Below are 15450 nucleotides of genomic sequence, written 5' to 3'. Positions count from 1 at the left end.
ATGATGGGGGCGAAATCCAGATTTCAGTGGGTCAAGGAGGGAGTTTAGTGTAAGGAAAATGGATAGACGTGCATATACTAGCTTTTCAAGAAGCTTTGAGGCAAGAGGGAGTAGGGAAATAGTGCGGTAGTTGGATGGGGAGGTTGGGCTGAGAAAAGGTTTTTTGAGGATAGGTGTGACCAGTGAATGTTTTAAAAATGAGGGAAATATACCAGTGCTGAGGGAGAGGTTGAAGATGTGTGTGAGTATAGGGGTAAGGGTAGAAGAGAGGGAGGGGAGTAACTGTGAGGGGATGGGGTAGAGGGGACAGGTAGTGAGGTGTGAGGATAGTATTTGGGCAGAAATGTCTTCCTTGGTAACAGGGGCAAAATAGCTAAATGTATGGCTATTTGGGTTTTGGATGATTGTGAGCTTTTGAGGGGGTGGGAGATTGGCAGTATGTTGAGAGCTGATTTCATTTCTGATGGAGTCAATTTTGTTATTGAAGTGGCTGGCAAAATCTTGAGCTGAGAGAGAAGTTGTATTAGAAGGTGGTGGTGGGCAGAGGAAAGCATTGAACGTTGAGAGCAGACATTTTGGGTTAGAGGAAACAGTAGAGATGAGAGTAGAGAAGTATTGTTGCTTATAAAAATTAAGGGCAGAATAGTAGTTCAAGAAGAACTTGTAGAGAAGAAAGTCAGCTGACTTCAGAGATTTTCTCCAGTGTCGCTCAGCAGTACGGGAACATCTGCGTAGGTACCAGTCCTGGAAATAATGAGTAAAGCCTTGCATAGTGAAATCAGAGCTCTGGGGTGTATATCTAATGGTTGCAGAGCATTCCCGACCCTGCAGTACATAATACTGCACCAGGAGATCCTTACTCTTTCAGCCCTAATGTTAAAACCCTCCTTGGACTTGAAGCGTGACTCCTTCTGCTGGTGTTTGTGCTTGAAGCCCAGCCTGTCACTGCCAGGGAGCATGTGCAAACTCAACAAATGCAGCCTGTCACAGTCAGTAGCCATCTGGTAACCATCTTCAAACTACTGTCTATGTCAAGCCAGCAATAGGAGTCACACTTCGAACCCAAGGAGGGTTTTAACATTAGGGCTGAAAGAGTAAGGATCTCTTGGTGCAGTATTATGTACTGCAGGGTCAGGAATGCTCTGCAACCATTAGATATACACCCTGAGCTCAGATTTCACTATGCAAGGCTTTACCCATTATTTCCAGGACTGTTCTCTCCCCTCCCTCTCCCTCCCCGGAACTTGCTCTTTTCAATTACGGTGTCTGGAGCCGTGCACTCACTTCATCAGATTTGTTTAGGGCACATTATAAAGTGTGATTTGATGTGAACAATAACATTTTTAATATATATTATGATGCTGAAAATACTTATAACTTCACAATTAAAAATGTCTATAAAAACACTGCAGCACACACTCTGCATGCATCACAGTGAACGAGATTCCACTAAGCAGCATGGTGCATACATAATAGAGCAATGTGCCGTGCCGTGCGCATACCTGTGTGTAACGTACATTACAATATGGCGGCATACATAGGAGCATCAAGCACAGGTACAAAATTGTTATTGAAAACACTTTTTTTAAACAATTTTGGGTCAGCTTCCAAGATGGCATAGACATCTGTGCTTACTTGCTTTTCATTAATCAGAAAGAGTTACCTTTCAGGTGTGAAAGGGACATTATTAAACCCACATTTTTTCTTTCATGATTCAGATAAAGAATACCATTTTAAACAACTTTCTAATTTACTTCTCTTATCTAAATTGCTTCATTCTCTTGATATTCTTTCCTGAAAAGCATATCTAGATAGGCTCAGTAGCTTCTGATTGGTGGCTGCACATAGATGCCTCATGTGATTGGCTCACCAATGTGCATTGCTATTTCTTTAAAAAAGAATATCTAAAGATTGCACCAAATTAGATAATAGAAGTAAATTGGAATGTTGTTTAAAATTGTATTCTCTATCTGAATCGTGAAATATATTTTTTGGGTTTAATGGCCCTTTAAGTGTCCCTTTAATGCTTCTGTGAAGTTCGGTGTGAGGGGTAGAGGGAGTTGTAGGGAAGGATGTGATCTTGCAAGTGAGGAGATGATGGTTAGAAAGAGGAAGTGGATGTGCGTCAATACATACAGTGTATCCAGAAAGTATTCAGACCCCTTCATTATTTTCACATTATGTTATGCTGCATGTTAAATGGCTTAATTTTTTTTTCACATAAATCTATACTCCATACCCCATAATGACAAAGCAAAAATCTTACTAAAAGAGTTTAAATACATCTTGGCACTGTGCAGCTAGTGAGGACCAAATAGTTACACAAATCAGGGGGTATTGACGCATATCCACTTGCAAATAAACAAAACATTTTTAAATTGAGAGAAGAAGGAATGATTCAGCCCATAAAGGCAAAGTACTGTCGTGTTAGAACCAGTCAACATTGTGACCTTGTAAGTTGGTTATTGGCTAGGCAGAATGTGGCCTTATTGTGTGACTAAGATACCAATTTTAATACACAAGCATTGGTGTGGTGGTGGTGGTGGGGGGGGGGGGCATTTTTTTTTTTTTGCAGGCATTTATTTATTTTTGCCGCATTTAAAAATGCATTTAGTAAAACCCAAGAACTGACAAACTCCTATCTACAGTACAGAACGCAGTGAACCCAATAACACATCAACATCCTTGTGTGTTTGAGTAGATATAAACATTTAAATGTGGCAAGATTTATATTCTAAAGGTTGAAACATAGAAAAAGAAAAAAATGGGACTTTAAACCTTGGCTGAAAGTTCAAGTGCATTTGGTGCTGTAGTTGGACGGAAGCGCCTGCGTCTGAATGTGCAGTTCAAAGGTTGATTCTCAAATTTCTGATTCTTTTTAGGTGGCGGAGGTGCAGGTATCACAAAGTTGTTGATAATGGGAAGTTGATAAGGAGATACTCCAGCTGAATGATCCATTGATTTAATTAGCTTTATTAAATCTCTATCAACCTAAAAGCAGATACAATTCTTATTAGAGCTATATGAAAAAAGACACTCCTACAGTCTCTAACACTAATGTGACCTTAACATCTGGTCAATATTTTGCACCACCATAAAATCTTAACACTAATCATAATATTAACACTTTGAGTATTTGGGAGACTGACGCCCCATAAACTGCTTACGTAAATTGTAAAACACTGATTATTTGACTCAGAACATTTTTATACAGCTATAAAGATAAAAAGCATGAGAAGCAACAGCTTAATAAATCAACTTGAAAGACATTTATCTTAGTAGTAAGTTTATATATGCGCATGCACCAAATCAGGCTGTACCTGTGCAAAATACTTCATTTTAACTTGATCATTAAAGGTATATGAAACCTATTTTTTTTTCTTTTATTATTCAGATAGAGCATGCAGTTTAAAGCAACTTTCTAAATTATTCCTATTATTTTCTTAGTTCTCTTGGGGCCCTATGTCCTAAGAGGCGGGCAGACAGCTTTTCAACTTGCGATGCTGTCCCCCCGCCTTCCCTACATAGGGCAGCGGATCTGTTCGTCCGCTGGCCCGTATGTATCATTACACACTTATCGCAGTGTGTAATGCCCGCCCCTTTATTTGCGCGACCAATCGTGCGACTGAAGGGACTGTCAATCATCGAGAGTGAGCGAGCTCTTTGTGATTTTGACTGCTGCTTCTTACATTACGGGAAGCAGGCTCTCTTACGTGAACCTGCCTTGCAATGGCTCCGGAGCAGCTCTCGCTGCTTCGTACATGGAGCCCTTGGTGTTGAAAAAGCAGGAATGTAAGCTTAGGAGCCGGCCTATTTTTGGTTCAGAACCTGGGTAAAGCTTACTGATTGGTGGCTAAATGTATATGAACTGGTATCTAGTAAAAGTTATTGCTCATTTTCAGCCACATATGCACATATGCTGTGAGGGCCTGTGCACCAGTATTCATACACCACACCTAAGAGAGTCAGCAGTGGCTTGTATGACACAAGTTATATCTTCACAGGCACAATACACACCACCACTAGCTATCTGAGCTTGAATACTGGTGCAGGGACCCTCACAGCATATGTGTGTATGCCGCTAAAAAACGCTAATAACTTTTACTAGAAGCATTTTTGCTAAGGGAAGTATATTGCCCAAATGCTTTTCTAAAAAGCAAACTCACATTCTAATGTTGACCTTTCTATACCTTTAAACGGTTTTCACACAAACAATATTTTTAATATGTTTAACTGCTGTTCTTTCATTTACATGATAGAAGAAAATAATTGAGAAAGATGTCACTTTAAAGGGGCAGTAAACTTAAAAACTAATTGTAACATTAGCTTAGTGGCAGATTTATACATTAAAGTATTGCAGAGAATTTTTATTTAAAAGTAAATTTTTCCAGAACGCCACTTCTTGCTCTACTGAGCGGGTCTGGCTTTTCCTCAGCGCATCGCGGCAACACTGTCTAGTCACAGCGTGCCCGGTCGCACCATTAATCTAATTGTAGCTCGCTCCCGCTCTGGTCTAGTAGCAGGAACGAGCTACATTCAGTTTAATGGTGCGACCGGGCACGCTGTGACTAGACAGTGTTGCTGCGATATGCTGAGGAAAAGCCAGACCCGCTCAGTAGAGCAATGAGCGGCGTTCTGGAAAAATTTACTTTTAAATAAAAATTCTCTGCAATACTTTAATGTATAAATCTGCCACTAAGCTAATGTTATATAATTCTGCATTATGTGCAAAATTATATAACATTAGTTTGTAAGTTTACTGCCCCTTTAAAGTCTGACAATACATAAGACACTCCAAATAGCATGTGTTTAAATGGGTTGATTTTTTTTCTTTTTTTACCTGACAAAGAGGGGTAGTTATCAAGCCGTCTACTTTACCTGCCTTCGCCGGTCCAATACACCCGCCTAAGCTCGCCTCACATCGCCGCCGCGGACCTGAATACGTTCGCCTAAGTTATCAAAAAAGCTGTCAAAAAGCCGCGCACCAAGTACGGGGCAATGAGCAGCGGATTGTGATAGTTATCACTGATCCGATCTCGCTGCCCTTCGGCTTTTTCCCAGCTTTATTGATACCCCTGTTACTAAGCACCCACACTAACTATACTGTTCTACCCCCTATACCCGCGCCCCCGGAGCCCCCCGCAACTAAATAAAGTTACTAACCCCTAAACCGCCGCTCCTAGACACCGCCGCAACTCTTATAAATGTATTAACCCCTAAACTGCCGCTCCCGGACCCCGCCGCCACCTACATTATACCTACTAACCCCTATCCTGCCCCCCCTATATACATTTATTAACCCCTATCCTGCGAATCCCGGACCCCGCCGCAACTAAATAAATAGTTTAACCCCTAAACCGCCGCTCCCGGACCCCGCCGCAACCTATATTAAACTTATTAACCCCTAATCTGCCCCCCTACACCGTCGCCACCTATAATAAATTTATTAACCCCTATACTGCCCCCCCCTACACCGCCGCAACTCTAATAAAATTATTAACCCCTAAACCTAAGTCTAACACTAACCCTAACACCTCCCTAACTTAAATATTAATTAAATACATCTAAATAAATTTAACTCTTATTAACTAAATGAATCCTATTTAAAACTAAATACTTACCTGTAAAATAAACCCTAATATAGCTACAATATAAATAATATTTATATTGTAGCTATCTTAGGATTTATATTTATTTTACAGGCAACTTTCAAATTATTTTAAATAGGTACAATAGCTATTAAATTGTTATTAACTATTTAATAGCTACCTAGTTAAAATAAAGAGAAATTTACCTGTAAAATAAATCCTAACCTAAGTTACAATTAAACCTAACACTACACTATCATTAAATTAATTAAATTAATTACCTACAAATAACTACAATTAAATACAATTCAATAAACTAACTAAAGTACAAAAAATAAAAAAAGCTAAGTTACAAAAAATAAAAAAAATAAGTTACAAACATTTAAAAAATATTAGAACAATTTTAAGCTACTTACACCTAATCTAAGCCCCCTAATAAAATAACAAAGCCCCCCAAAATAAAAAATTCCCTACCCTATTCTACATTAAAAAGTAAACAGTTCTTTTGCCTTACCAGCCCTTAAAAGGGCCTTTTGCGGGGCATGCCCCAAATAAAACAGCTCTTTTGCCTGTAAAAGAAAAATACAACCCCCCCCCCAACATTAAAACCCACCACCCACATACCCCTAATCTAACCCAAACCCCCCTTAAATAAACCTAACACTACCCCCTGAAGATCATCCTACCTTGAGTCGTCTTCACTCAGCCGAGCACCGATGGAACTGAAGAGGAGATCCGGAGCGGCAGAAGTGATCATCCAAGGGGCGCTGAAGAAATCTTCCATCCGATGAAGTCATCATCCAGGCGGCGCTGAAGAGGTCATCGATCCGATAGAAGTCATCATCCAGGCGGAGTCTTCAATCTTCATCCATCCGGAGCGGAGCCATCTTCAGAAGAGCCTACGCGGATCCATCCTCTTCTTCCCGACGACTAACGACGAATGACGGTACTTTTAAGTGACGTCATCCAAGATGGCGTCACTCGAATTCCGATTGGCTGATAGGATTCTATCAGCCAATCGGAATTAAGGTAGAAAAATCTGATTGGCTGATTCAATCAGCCAATCAGATTCAAGTTCAATCTGATTGGCTGATTCAATCAGCCAATCAGATTCAAGTTCAATCCGATTGGCTGAACCAATCAGCCAATCGGATTGAACTTGAATCTGATTGGCTGATTGAATCAGCCAATCAGATTTTTCTACCTTAATTCCGATTGGCTGATAGAATCCTATCAGCCAATCGGAATTCGAGGGACGCCATCTTGGATGACGTCACTTAAAGGTACCGTCATTCGTCGTTAGTCGTCGGGAAGAAGAGGATGGATCCGCATAGGCTCTTCTGAAGATGGCTCCGCTCTGGATGGATGAAGATTGAAGACAACGCCTGGATGATGACTTCTATAGGATCAAAGACCTCTTCAGCGCCACCTGGATGATGACTTCATCGGATGGAAGATTTCTTCAGCGCCCCTTGGATGATCACTTCTGCCGCTCCGGATCTCCTCTTCAGTTCCATCGGTGCTCAGCTGAGTGAAGATGACTCAAGGTAGGATGATCTTCAGGGGGGTAGTGTTAGGTTTATTTAAGGGGGGTTTGGGTTAGATTAGGGGTATGTGGGAGGTGGGTTTTAATGTTGGGGGGGGTTGTATTTTTCTTTTACAGGCAAAAGAGCTGTTTTCTTTGGGGCATGCCCCGCAAAAGGCCCTTTTAAGGGCTGGTAAGGCAAAAGAGCTGTTTACTTTTTAATTTAGAATAGGGTAGGGAATGTTTTTATTTTGGGGGATTTGTTATTTTATTAGGGGGCTTAGATTAGGTGTAAGTAGCTTAAAATTGTTGTAATATTTTTTAAATATTTGTAACTTTTTTTTTTTTTTAGTAACTTAGCTTTTTTTATTTTTTGTACTTTAGTTAGTTTATTGAATTGTATTTAATTGTAGTTATTTGTAGGTAATTAATTTAATTAATTTAATGATAGTGTAGTGTTAGGTTTAATTGTAACTTAGGTTAGGATTTATTTTACAGGTAATTTTGTATTTCTTTTAGCTAGGTAGTTATTAAATAGTTAATAACTATTTAATAACTATTCTAACTAGCTAAAATAAATACAAAGCTACCTGTAAAATAAATATAAATCCTAAAATAGCTACAATGTAATTATTAATTACATTGTAGCTATCTTAGGGTTTATTTTACAGGTAAGTATTTAGTTTTAAATAGGATTCATTTATTAAAGTATAGTGTAGTGTTAGGTGTAATTGTAACTTAGGTTAGGATTTATTTTACAGGTTAATTTCTCTTTATTTTAGCTAGGTAGCTATTAAATAGTTAATAACTATTTAATAGCTATTGTACCTAGTTAAAATAAATTGAAATTTGCCTGTAAAATAAAAATAAATCCTAAAATAGCTACAATATAATTATTATTTATATTGTAGCTATATTAGGGATTATTTTAAAGGTAAGTATTTAGTTTTAAATAGGATTCATTTATTAAAGTATAGTGTAGTGTTAGGTGTAATTGTAACTTAGGTTAGGATTTATTTTACAGGTTAATTTCTCTTTATTTTAGCTAGGTAGCTATTAAATAGTTAATAACTATTTAATAGCTATTGTACCTAGTTAAAATAAATTGAAATTTGCCTGTAAAATAAAAATAAATCCTAAAATAGCTACAATATAATTATTATTTATATTGTAGCTATATTAGGGATTATTTTAAAGGTAAGTATTTAGTTTTAAATAGGATTCATTTAGTTAATAAGAGAAATATTATTTAGATTTATTTAATTAATATTTAAGTTAGGGGGGTGTTAGGGTTAGGGGTTAGACTTTGGTTTAGGGGTTAATAATTTTATTACAGTGGCGGCGGTGTAGGGGGGGCAGGATAGGGGTTAATAAATTTATTATAGGTGGCGACGGTGTAGGGGGGGCAGGATAGGGGTTAATAGGTATAATGTAGGTGGCGGCGGGGTCTGGGAGCGGCGGTTTAGGGGTTAATACATATATTATAGTTGCGGCGGGGACCGGGAGCGGCGGTTTATGGTGTAATAACTTTATTTAGTTGCGGCGGTGTAGGGGGGGGGGCAGATTGGGGGTGTTTAGACTCGGGGTACATGTTAGGGTGTTAGGTGCAGACGTTTCCCATAGAAATCAATGGGATGTCTGGCAGCAGCGAACCTGAACTTTCGCTATGGTCAGACTCCCATTGATTCCTATGGGATCCGTCGCTTCCAGGGCGGCGGATTGAAAACCAGGTACGCTGGGCCGGAAAAGTGCCGAGCGTACCTGCTAGTTTTTTGATAACTAGCAAAAGTAGTCAGATTGTGCCGCACTTGTGTGCGGAACATCTGGAGTGACGCAAGAATCGATCTGTGTCGGACTGAGTCCGGCGGATCGAAGCTTACGTCACAAAATTCTACTTTTGCCGGTATCTAGGGCTTGATAACTAAGGCGAATCAGCCTCGCCTCAAATACGCTGCGGAATTCCAGCGTATTTGAGGTAGACACGTTGATAACTACCCCTCAAAATGTTAAATAAAAGCTGTTTAAATTTAATCTAGTTCAGAAGCATCAGATGTGTATTTGCCAGTGGTGTCACTAGGGGGGTGCAGGCCGCACCTGGGTGACACCCTCCAGGGGGTGACACCACCAAATTTGATGATTTTATTTTTTTAAAATTTTATTGAAATTCAAAGAAATACAATGTAGAGATGCATATATTTTTTTATTAGAGGGGCCAGCATTTGTGAACATTAGTGGGACTGGGGAAGTTGTAGACACTTCATTTTTTTGCCCCTTGAGCCAGCGCTGCAATTTCCACAAATAGTTTTCCCGGCTGCTTTTGCTTGTTTGTACTTTGCTTCTCCCCTTCCCAATTTCTCTATGAATGTTGTGGGCGTGCCGTGGGGCTTGCAAAGTTGCGTTGCTAGCCTAAACCTGCCTGCCTATCTGTGCTCACTGCTCAGTGGCGTGTGGAGCAGTGGAGTCACTCACTGCTGTGCTGTCTCTCTAAACGGGAACTGGGAAATCATGAGGGGGGTGTCTGGCACCTGACCGCATGACTGTCTGACACTGTCTCTAAAGTGAAGGAGTCACGTATGATGCCTACCAGACCGGTATGGTTACAGTACACTAAGTTCACACTGAAGAGGTAGGAGGGCAGGCGGGGGTCTGGGGGTGGGCAGAGAGCAGAGGTGCTTGGCCATAAGAAGCAGTAGGCACGCAGCCTGGGCTGTGCACTGACAGACTTGGAACAGAGTCAGAGAGCAGAATTTTCATAGTTAGCACCTAAACCTTTTCTTTAGTGATTTATTTTTAGAGTGCTCTGTTTATCTTTCATTTGATGCTCTGCTGAGCCAGGGAGCAGCTCTAGGCATGAGCTTTATAATTAATGCAGTGCAGTTTACATATTTTGTATGTGTGTGTGTCTGAGTTTTTGTGTGTGTGTGTCTGAGTGCTTTTGTGTGTGTGTGTCTGAGTGTTTCTGTGTGTGTGCCTGAGTGTTTTAGTGTGTGTCTAAGTGTTTGTGTGTGTGCCTGAGTGTTTTTATGTGTGTCTAAGTGTTTGTGTGTCTACCTGAGTGTTTTTGTGCGTGTCTGAGTGTTTTATTTTGTGTGTGTGTCTGAGTGTTTTTGTGTGTGTCTGAGTGTGTTTCCGAGTGTTTGTATGTGTGTGTGCCTGGGTTTTTGTGTTTGTGTGTGTCTGCTTTCTGGGGGGAGGGGTGACACCATAACTTACTGCACTGGGTGACACCAACCCTAGTGACGCCACTGGTATTTGCTATAGGCTAATGAGCAACAGTAAAAAATACCTGTCAGCCAGTGAGCATTAAAACAAAGTACCGCTCAGCCAATGAGCATTAGCGGGAAGAACTGATACTGCTGTATTAGTTTTAATGTAAATATAGACAACTTTTTCAGGCCAAAAAAAAAAATCATATCTAAATGCTGCTTTTCATAAGGATAATAAAAAAACAACTTTTTAGTACAATGTTCCTTTAATTTTAGAAGTTAAGTAAAAAAAAAAAAAAACGGAACTCTGTAAATGTGCATGAACCATAATATCTCACCTTGCTGCGAAGATGCTGTTCTTGCTCATAAAAAGAGTGTTTGTGCCGTAAACCAGATGATGTCTTTGGTGCCTTTGCAGAATATCCCTGAAGAGGTTGTAACCGAACCGGGCGTTGTATGTTCCCTGGCGCAGTATTTGGTCGAGGTGACACCTTAAGAACCAGAATGTACAAAAATGTTATTCTTTTCTTTGTAGAAATATAGGCATTTAAAATAGTTAATGAAATTACTTTAAGAGACGTTATGGGGGAAATTACTATGTGTGATTTTAATACTTGCATTTCAGCAACACAGCTGTGCAACTATGACTCCTGATTGGGTGAGCGGTAGATTCTGCTCAGGGCCAGCAGTGCTCTGTCGTTCCCAAGCAGTACTTTAACTATGTGTTTTACCCCTTTGTCGGGGTTGCAGCATCACTAGAGATACAATTTCATGCTCTAATGCAGGGGTTTTCAAAACTGTCCTCAGGCCTCCCGATAGGGATGGGCGAATGCGTTGAAAGTGCAATTCGCTTGGTAGAGGGAATAATCCTGTGGACATTTATTCTGCACAATCGATTGTCGATAAGAACAAAAATCCATTAAAATTCGGTAAACTAATGTTATTTCTGGTTTTCAAATGTTACTTTCGATTTTGAATGTTTATAATTAGATTGAATATTCACAAATTAAATTTTGAATGTAACTTTTGACTTAAAGGGATAGAAAAGTCAAAATTATACGTGCCTGATTCAGATAGAACATGCGATTTTAAGACACTTTTACATTTACTTCTATTTTCAAATGTGCTTCGTTCCCTTGGTATCCCTTGTTGAAAAAGAATACGCACATATCCTACACTAGTGGCTGCTAGCTGCTAATTGGTGCTTGCACACATTTGTCTCTTGTGATTGGATAACTAGATGTGTTTAGCTAGCTGCCATTAGTGCAATTAGGGTTGCCACCTCGGCCATGTTTTCCTGAACACTTATGAGTTACACATGCTGCAGGGTGTGCAGGGAGGAACATGAATAGTGCTGTCCAGAAACACAATACATGTTCCTCCCTGCACACCCTGCAGCATGTGTAACTCATAAGTGTTCAGGAAAACATGGTCGAGGTGGCAACCCTAAGTGCAATGCTGTTCCTTCAGCAAAAGATAACAAGATAATGAAGCAAATTAGATAATAGAAGTAAATTGGAACATTGTTTAAAATTGTGTGTTCTATTCAAATCATGAAAGATTCTCGTACCTTTACTGTACCTTTAACAAATACTATTCAGAAGTTCAGTAGTTCATGTCGTAGGGAATTTAGTAAATTGGTACATAAAATAGATACAAATATATCAATTCAAATTTTTCCATTTTGAATATTGCATAATTCGGATATTAAATTTAAAGAGAGCATTAGAAATACCATTACACGAAACAAATGGTAAAATATTGTACAAACTTTCGAAATTTGAAACGCACAAACAAATGTGTAAAAATTAATTAAATTTTTTGAATGTTGCTAAACATTCGCACATCCCTACTCCCTAACTGGCCAGATTTCCAGGATATCTGAACTGGAGCACAGGTGAAATAATCCGCTGAATAGTAAATATGGTTATAAACCTGCCCTCGCCAATGGTAGTCCTGAAAATCTGGCCTGTTATGGAGGCCTCAGGATAGGTTTAAAAGCCCCTGCTCTAACAAATAAGAACATTATTATTATACTTTATTTATGAAGCGCCAACATATTACGCAGCGCTGTCCAAAAACATAATTTATGTAAAAGAACTTACCTGATAAATTCATTTCTTTCATATTGGCAAGAGTCCATGAGCTAGTGACGTATGGGATATACAATCCTACCAGGAGGGGCAAAGTTTCCCAAACCTCAAAATGCCTATAAATACACCCCTCACCACACCCACAATTCAGTTTAACGAATAGCCAAGTAGTGGGGTGATAAAGAAAGGAGTAAAAAGCATCAACAAAGGAATTTGGAAATAATTGTGCTTTATACAAAAAAATCTTAACCACCATAAAAAGGGTGGGACTCATGGACTTGCCAATATGAAAGAAATTAATTTATCAGGTAAGTTCTTACATAAATTATGTTTTCTTTCATGTAATTTGCAAGAATCCATGAGCTAGTGACGTATGGGATAGCAATACCCAAGATGTGGAACTCCACGCAAGAGTCACTAGAGAGGGAGGGATAAAATAAAAACAGCCATTTTTTGCTGAAGAAAATTAATCCACAACCACAAAAATAAGTTTATTCTCATAAATGAAAGGAAAAAACTTAAAACATAAGCAGAAGAATCAAACTGAAACAGCTGCCTGAAGAACTTTTCTACCAAAAACTGCTTCCGAAGAAGCAAATACATCAAAACGGTAGAATTTAGTAATTGTATGCAAAGAAGACCAAGTTGCTGCTTTGCAAATCAGATCAACTGAAGCTTCATTCCTAAAAGCCTATGAAGTGGAAACTGATCTAGTAGATTGAGCTGCAATTCTCTGAGGCGGGGCTTGACCCGACTCCAAATAAGCTTGATGAATCAAAAGCTTTAACCACGATGCCAAGGAAACGGCAGAAGCCTTCTGACCTTTCCTAGGACCAGCAAAGATAACAAATAGACTAGAAGTCTTCCTGAAATCTTTAGTAGCTTCAACATAATATTTCAGAGCTCTCACCACATCCAAAGAATGTAAAGATCTCTCCAAATAATTCTTAGGATTAGGACACAAGGAAGGGACAACAATTTCTCTATTAATGTTGTTAGAATTCACAACCTAAGGTAAGAATTTAAATGAAGTACGCAAAACTGCCTTATCCTGATGAAAAATCAGAAAAGGAGATTCACAAGAGAGAGCAGATAATTCAGAAACTCTTCTAGCAGAAGAGATGGCCAAAAGAAACAACACTTTCCAAGAAAGTAGTTTAATGTCCAAAGAATGCATAGGCTCAAATGGAGGAGCCTGTAAAGCCTTCAAAACCAAATTAAGACTCCAAGGAGGAGAGATTGAGTTAATGACAGACTTGATACGAACCAAAGCCTGAACAAAACAGTGAATATCAGGAAGCTTATTAATCTTTCTGTGAAATAAAACAGAAAGATCAGAGATTTGTCCCTTCAAGGAGCTTGCAGAAAAACCCTTATCCAAACCATCCTGAAGAAACTGTAAAATTCTAGGAATTCTAAAATAATGCCAAGAGAATTTATGAGAGGAACACCATGAAATGTAAGTCTTCCAAACTCGGCAATAAATCTTTCTAGAAACAGATTTAGGAGCCTGCAACATAGTATTAATCACAGAATCAGAGAATCGTCTATGACTAAGCACTATGCGTTCAATTTCCATACCTTCAAATTTAATGATTTGAGATCCTGATGGAGAAACGGACATTGAGACAGAAGGTCCGGCCTTAATGGAAGTGGCCAAGGTTGGCAACTGGACATCCGAACAAAATCTGCATACCAAAACCTGTGAGGCCATGCTGGAACCACCAGCAACACAAACGATTGCTCCATGATGATTTTGGAGATCACTCTTGGAAGAAGAACCAAAAGCGGGAAAATATAAGCAGGTTGATAACACCAAGGAAGTGTCAACACATCCACTGCTTCCGCCTGAGGATCCCTGGATCTGGACAGGTAGCTGGGAAGTTTCTTGTTTAGATGAGAAGCCATCAGATCTATTTCTGGAAGACCCCACATCTGAACAACCTGAGAAAACACATCTGGATGGAGGGACCACTCCCCCCGGATGTAAAGTCTGATGGCTGAGATAATCCGCTTCCCAATTGTCTATACCTGGTATATGAACTGCAGAAATTAGACAGGAGCTGACAGATTTGAATAAAACCCCAGGCCCTGTTCCTGAAACGGAACTGACATGATTACCCCTGAAAACTCCAGGTCTGAAACACACTTCAGGAAAGCCTGAGCTTTTACTGGATTTGCTGGGATGCGTGAGAGAAAATATCTTCTCACAGGAGGTCTTACTCTGAATCCTATTCGGTACCCCTGAGAGACAATACTCAGAATCCATTGATTTTGGACAGAATTTGTCCAAATATCCTTGAAAAATCTTAATCTGCCCGCGTACCAGCTGAGCTGGAATGAGAGCCGCATCTTCATGCGGACTTGGGGGCTGGCTTTGGTTTCTTAAATGGCTTGGATTTATTCCAATTTGAAGGTTTCCAATTGGAAACAGATTCCTTAGGGGAAGGATTAGGTTTATGTTCCTTATTTTGTCGAATTAACTACAACGGTTAGAACTGAAGCTTTAGATTTACCCACCTCCATAGGAGGCAAAGTTTGTAAAACTGAATTGTGGGTGTGGTGATGGGTGTATTTATAGGCATTTTGAGGTTTGGGAAACTTTACCCCTCCTGGTAGGATTGTATATCCCATACGTCACTAGCTCATGGACTCTTGCCAATTACATGAAAGAAAATACAATTCATTTAAATCAATATAAAACTTGTAAGACAGGACAAAATTTACCAACACATACAAGAGGAATTGAGGGCCCTATTCCTCTGGGAACTTACAATCTAGAAGAAAATTTAATTTATCACTATAACAGCCATTAAATATTTATAAATGTTTAGGTGATTTGTATAAGCCTAAGGTAGTGTGCTTCATCACCAATCTAAAATACCCCTAGCACCTGATAAATACATTTACCTATCACAGGTGAGTCAGTGACAGCTGATCACCCTAAAGCAGGGAATTGGCTGTAGATAAGAGACAATAGCTTTAGGTATAAATGTATAAAGCTGACATTAAACAGATAATATAAACAATAAAATATT

At 39.3% G+C, this 15450-nt stretch overlaps 1 protein-coding gene across 1 annotated transcript in view; it reads right to left on the bottom strand.

The window, feature by feature from the left end:
- LOC128643749 (glutamate-rich protein 3-like) overlaps nucleotides 1–15450 on the bottom strand; it is a 160579-nt gene that overhangs the window by 83411 nt on the left and 61718 nt on the right. Inside the window, exons 6-7 of the mRNA XM_053696570.1 lie at nucleotides 10658–10810; nucleotides 2779–2991 (exon numbers count right to left, since the gene is read on the bottom strand). Of these exons, the coding sequence (XP_053552545.1) occupies nucleotides 2779–2991; nucleotides 10658–10810 (366 nt within the window). The remainder of the gene's footprint in view (nucleotides 1–2778; nucleotides 2992–10657; nucleotides 10811–15450) is intronic.

This window comes from Bombina bombina, unplaced genomic scaffold, assembly GCF_027579735.1.
Source record: "Bombina bombina isolate aBomBom1 unplaced genomic scaffold, aBomBom1.pri scaffold_716, whole genome shotgun sequence".
Taxonomy (NCBI): Eukaryota; Metazoa; Chordata; class Amphibia; order Anura; family Bombinatoridae; genus Bombina; species Bombina bombina.
Note: the sequence above shows the minus strand (reverse complement) of the source record. Positions and strands in the feature narration are given on the sequence as shown.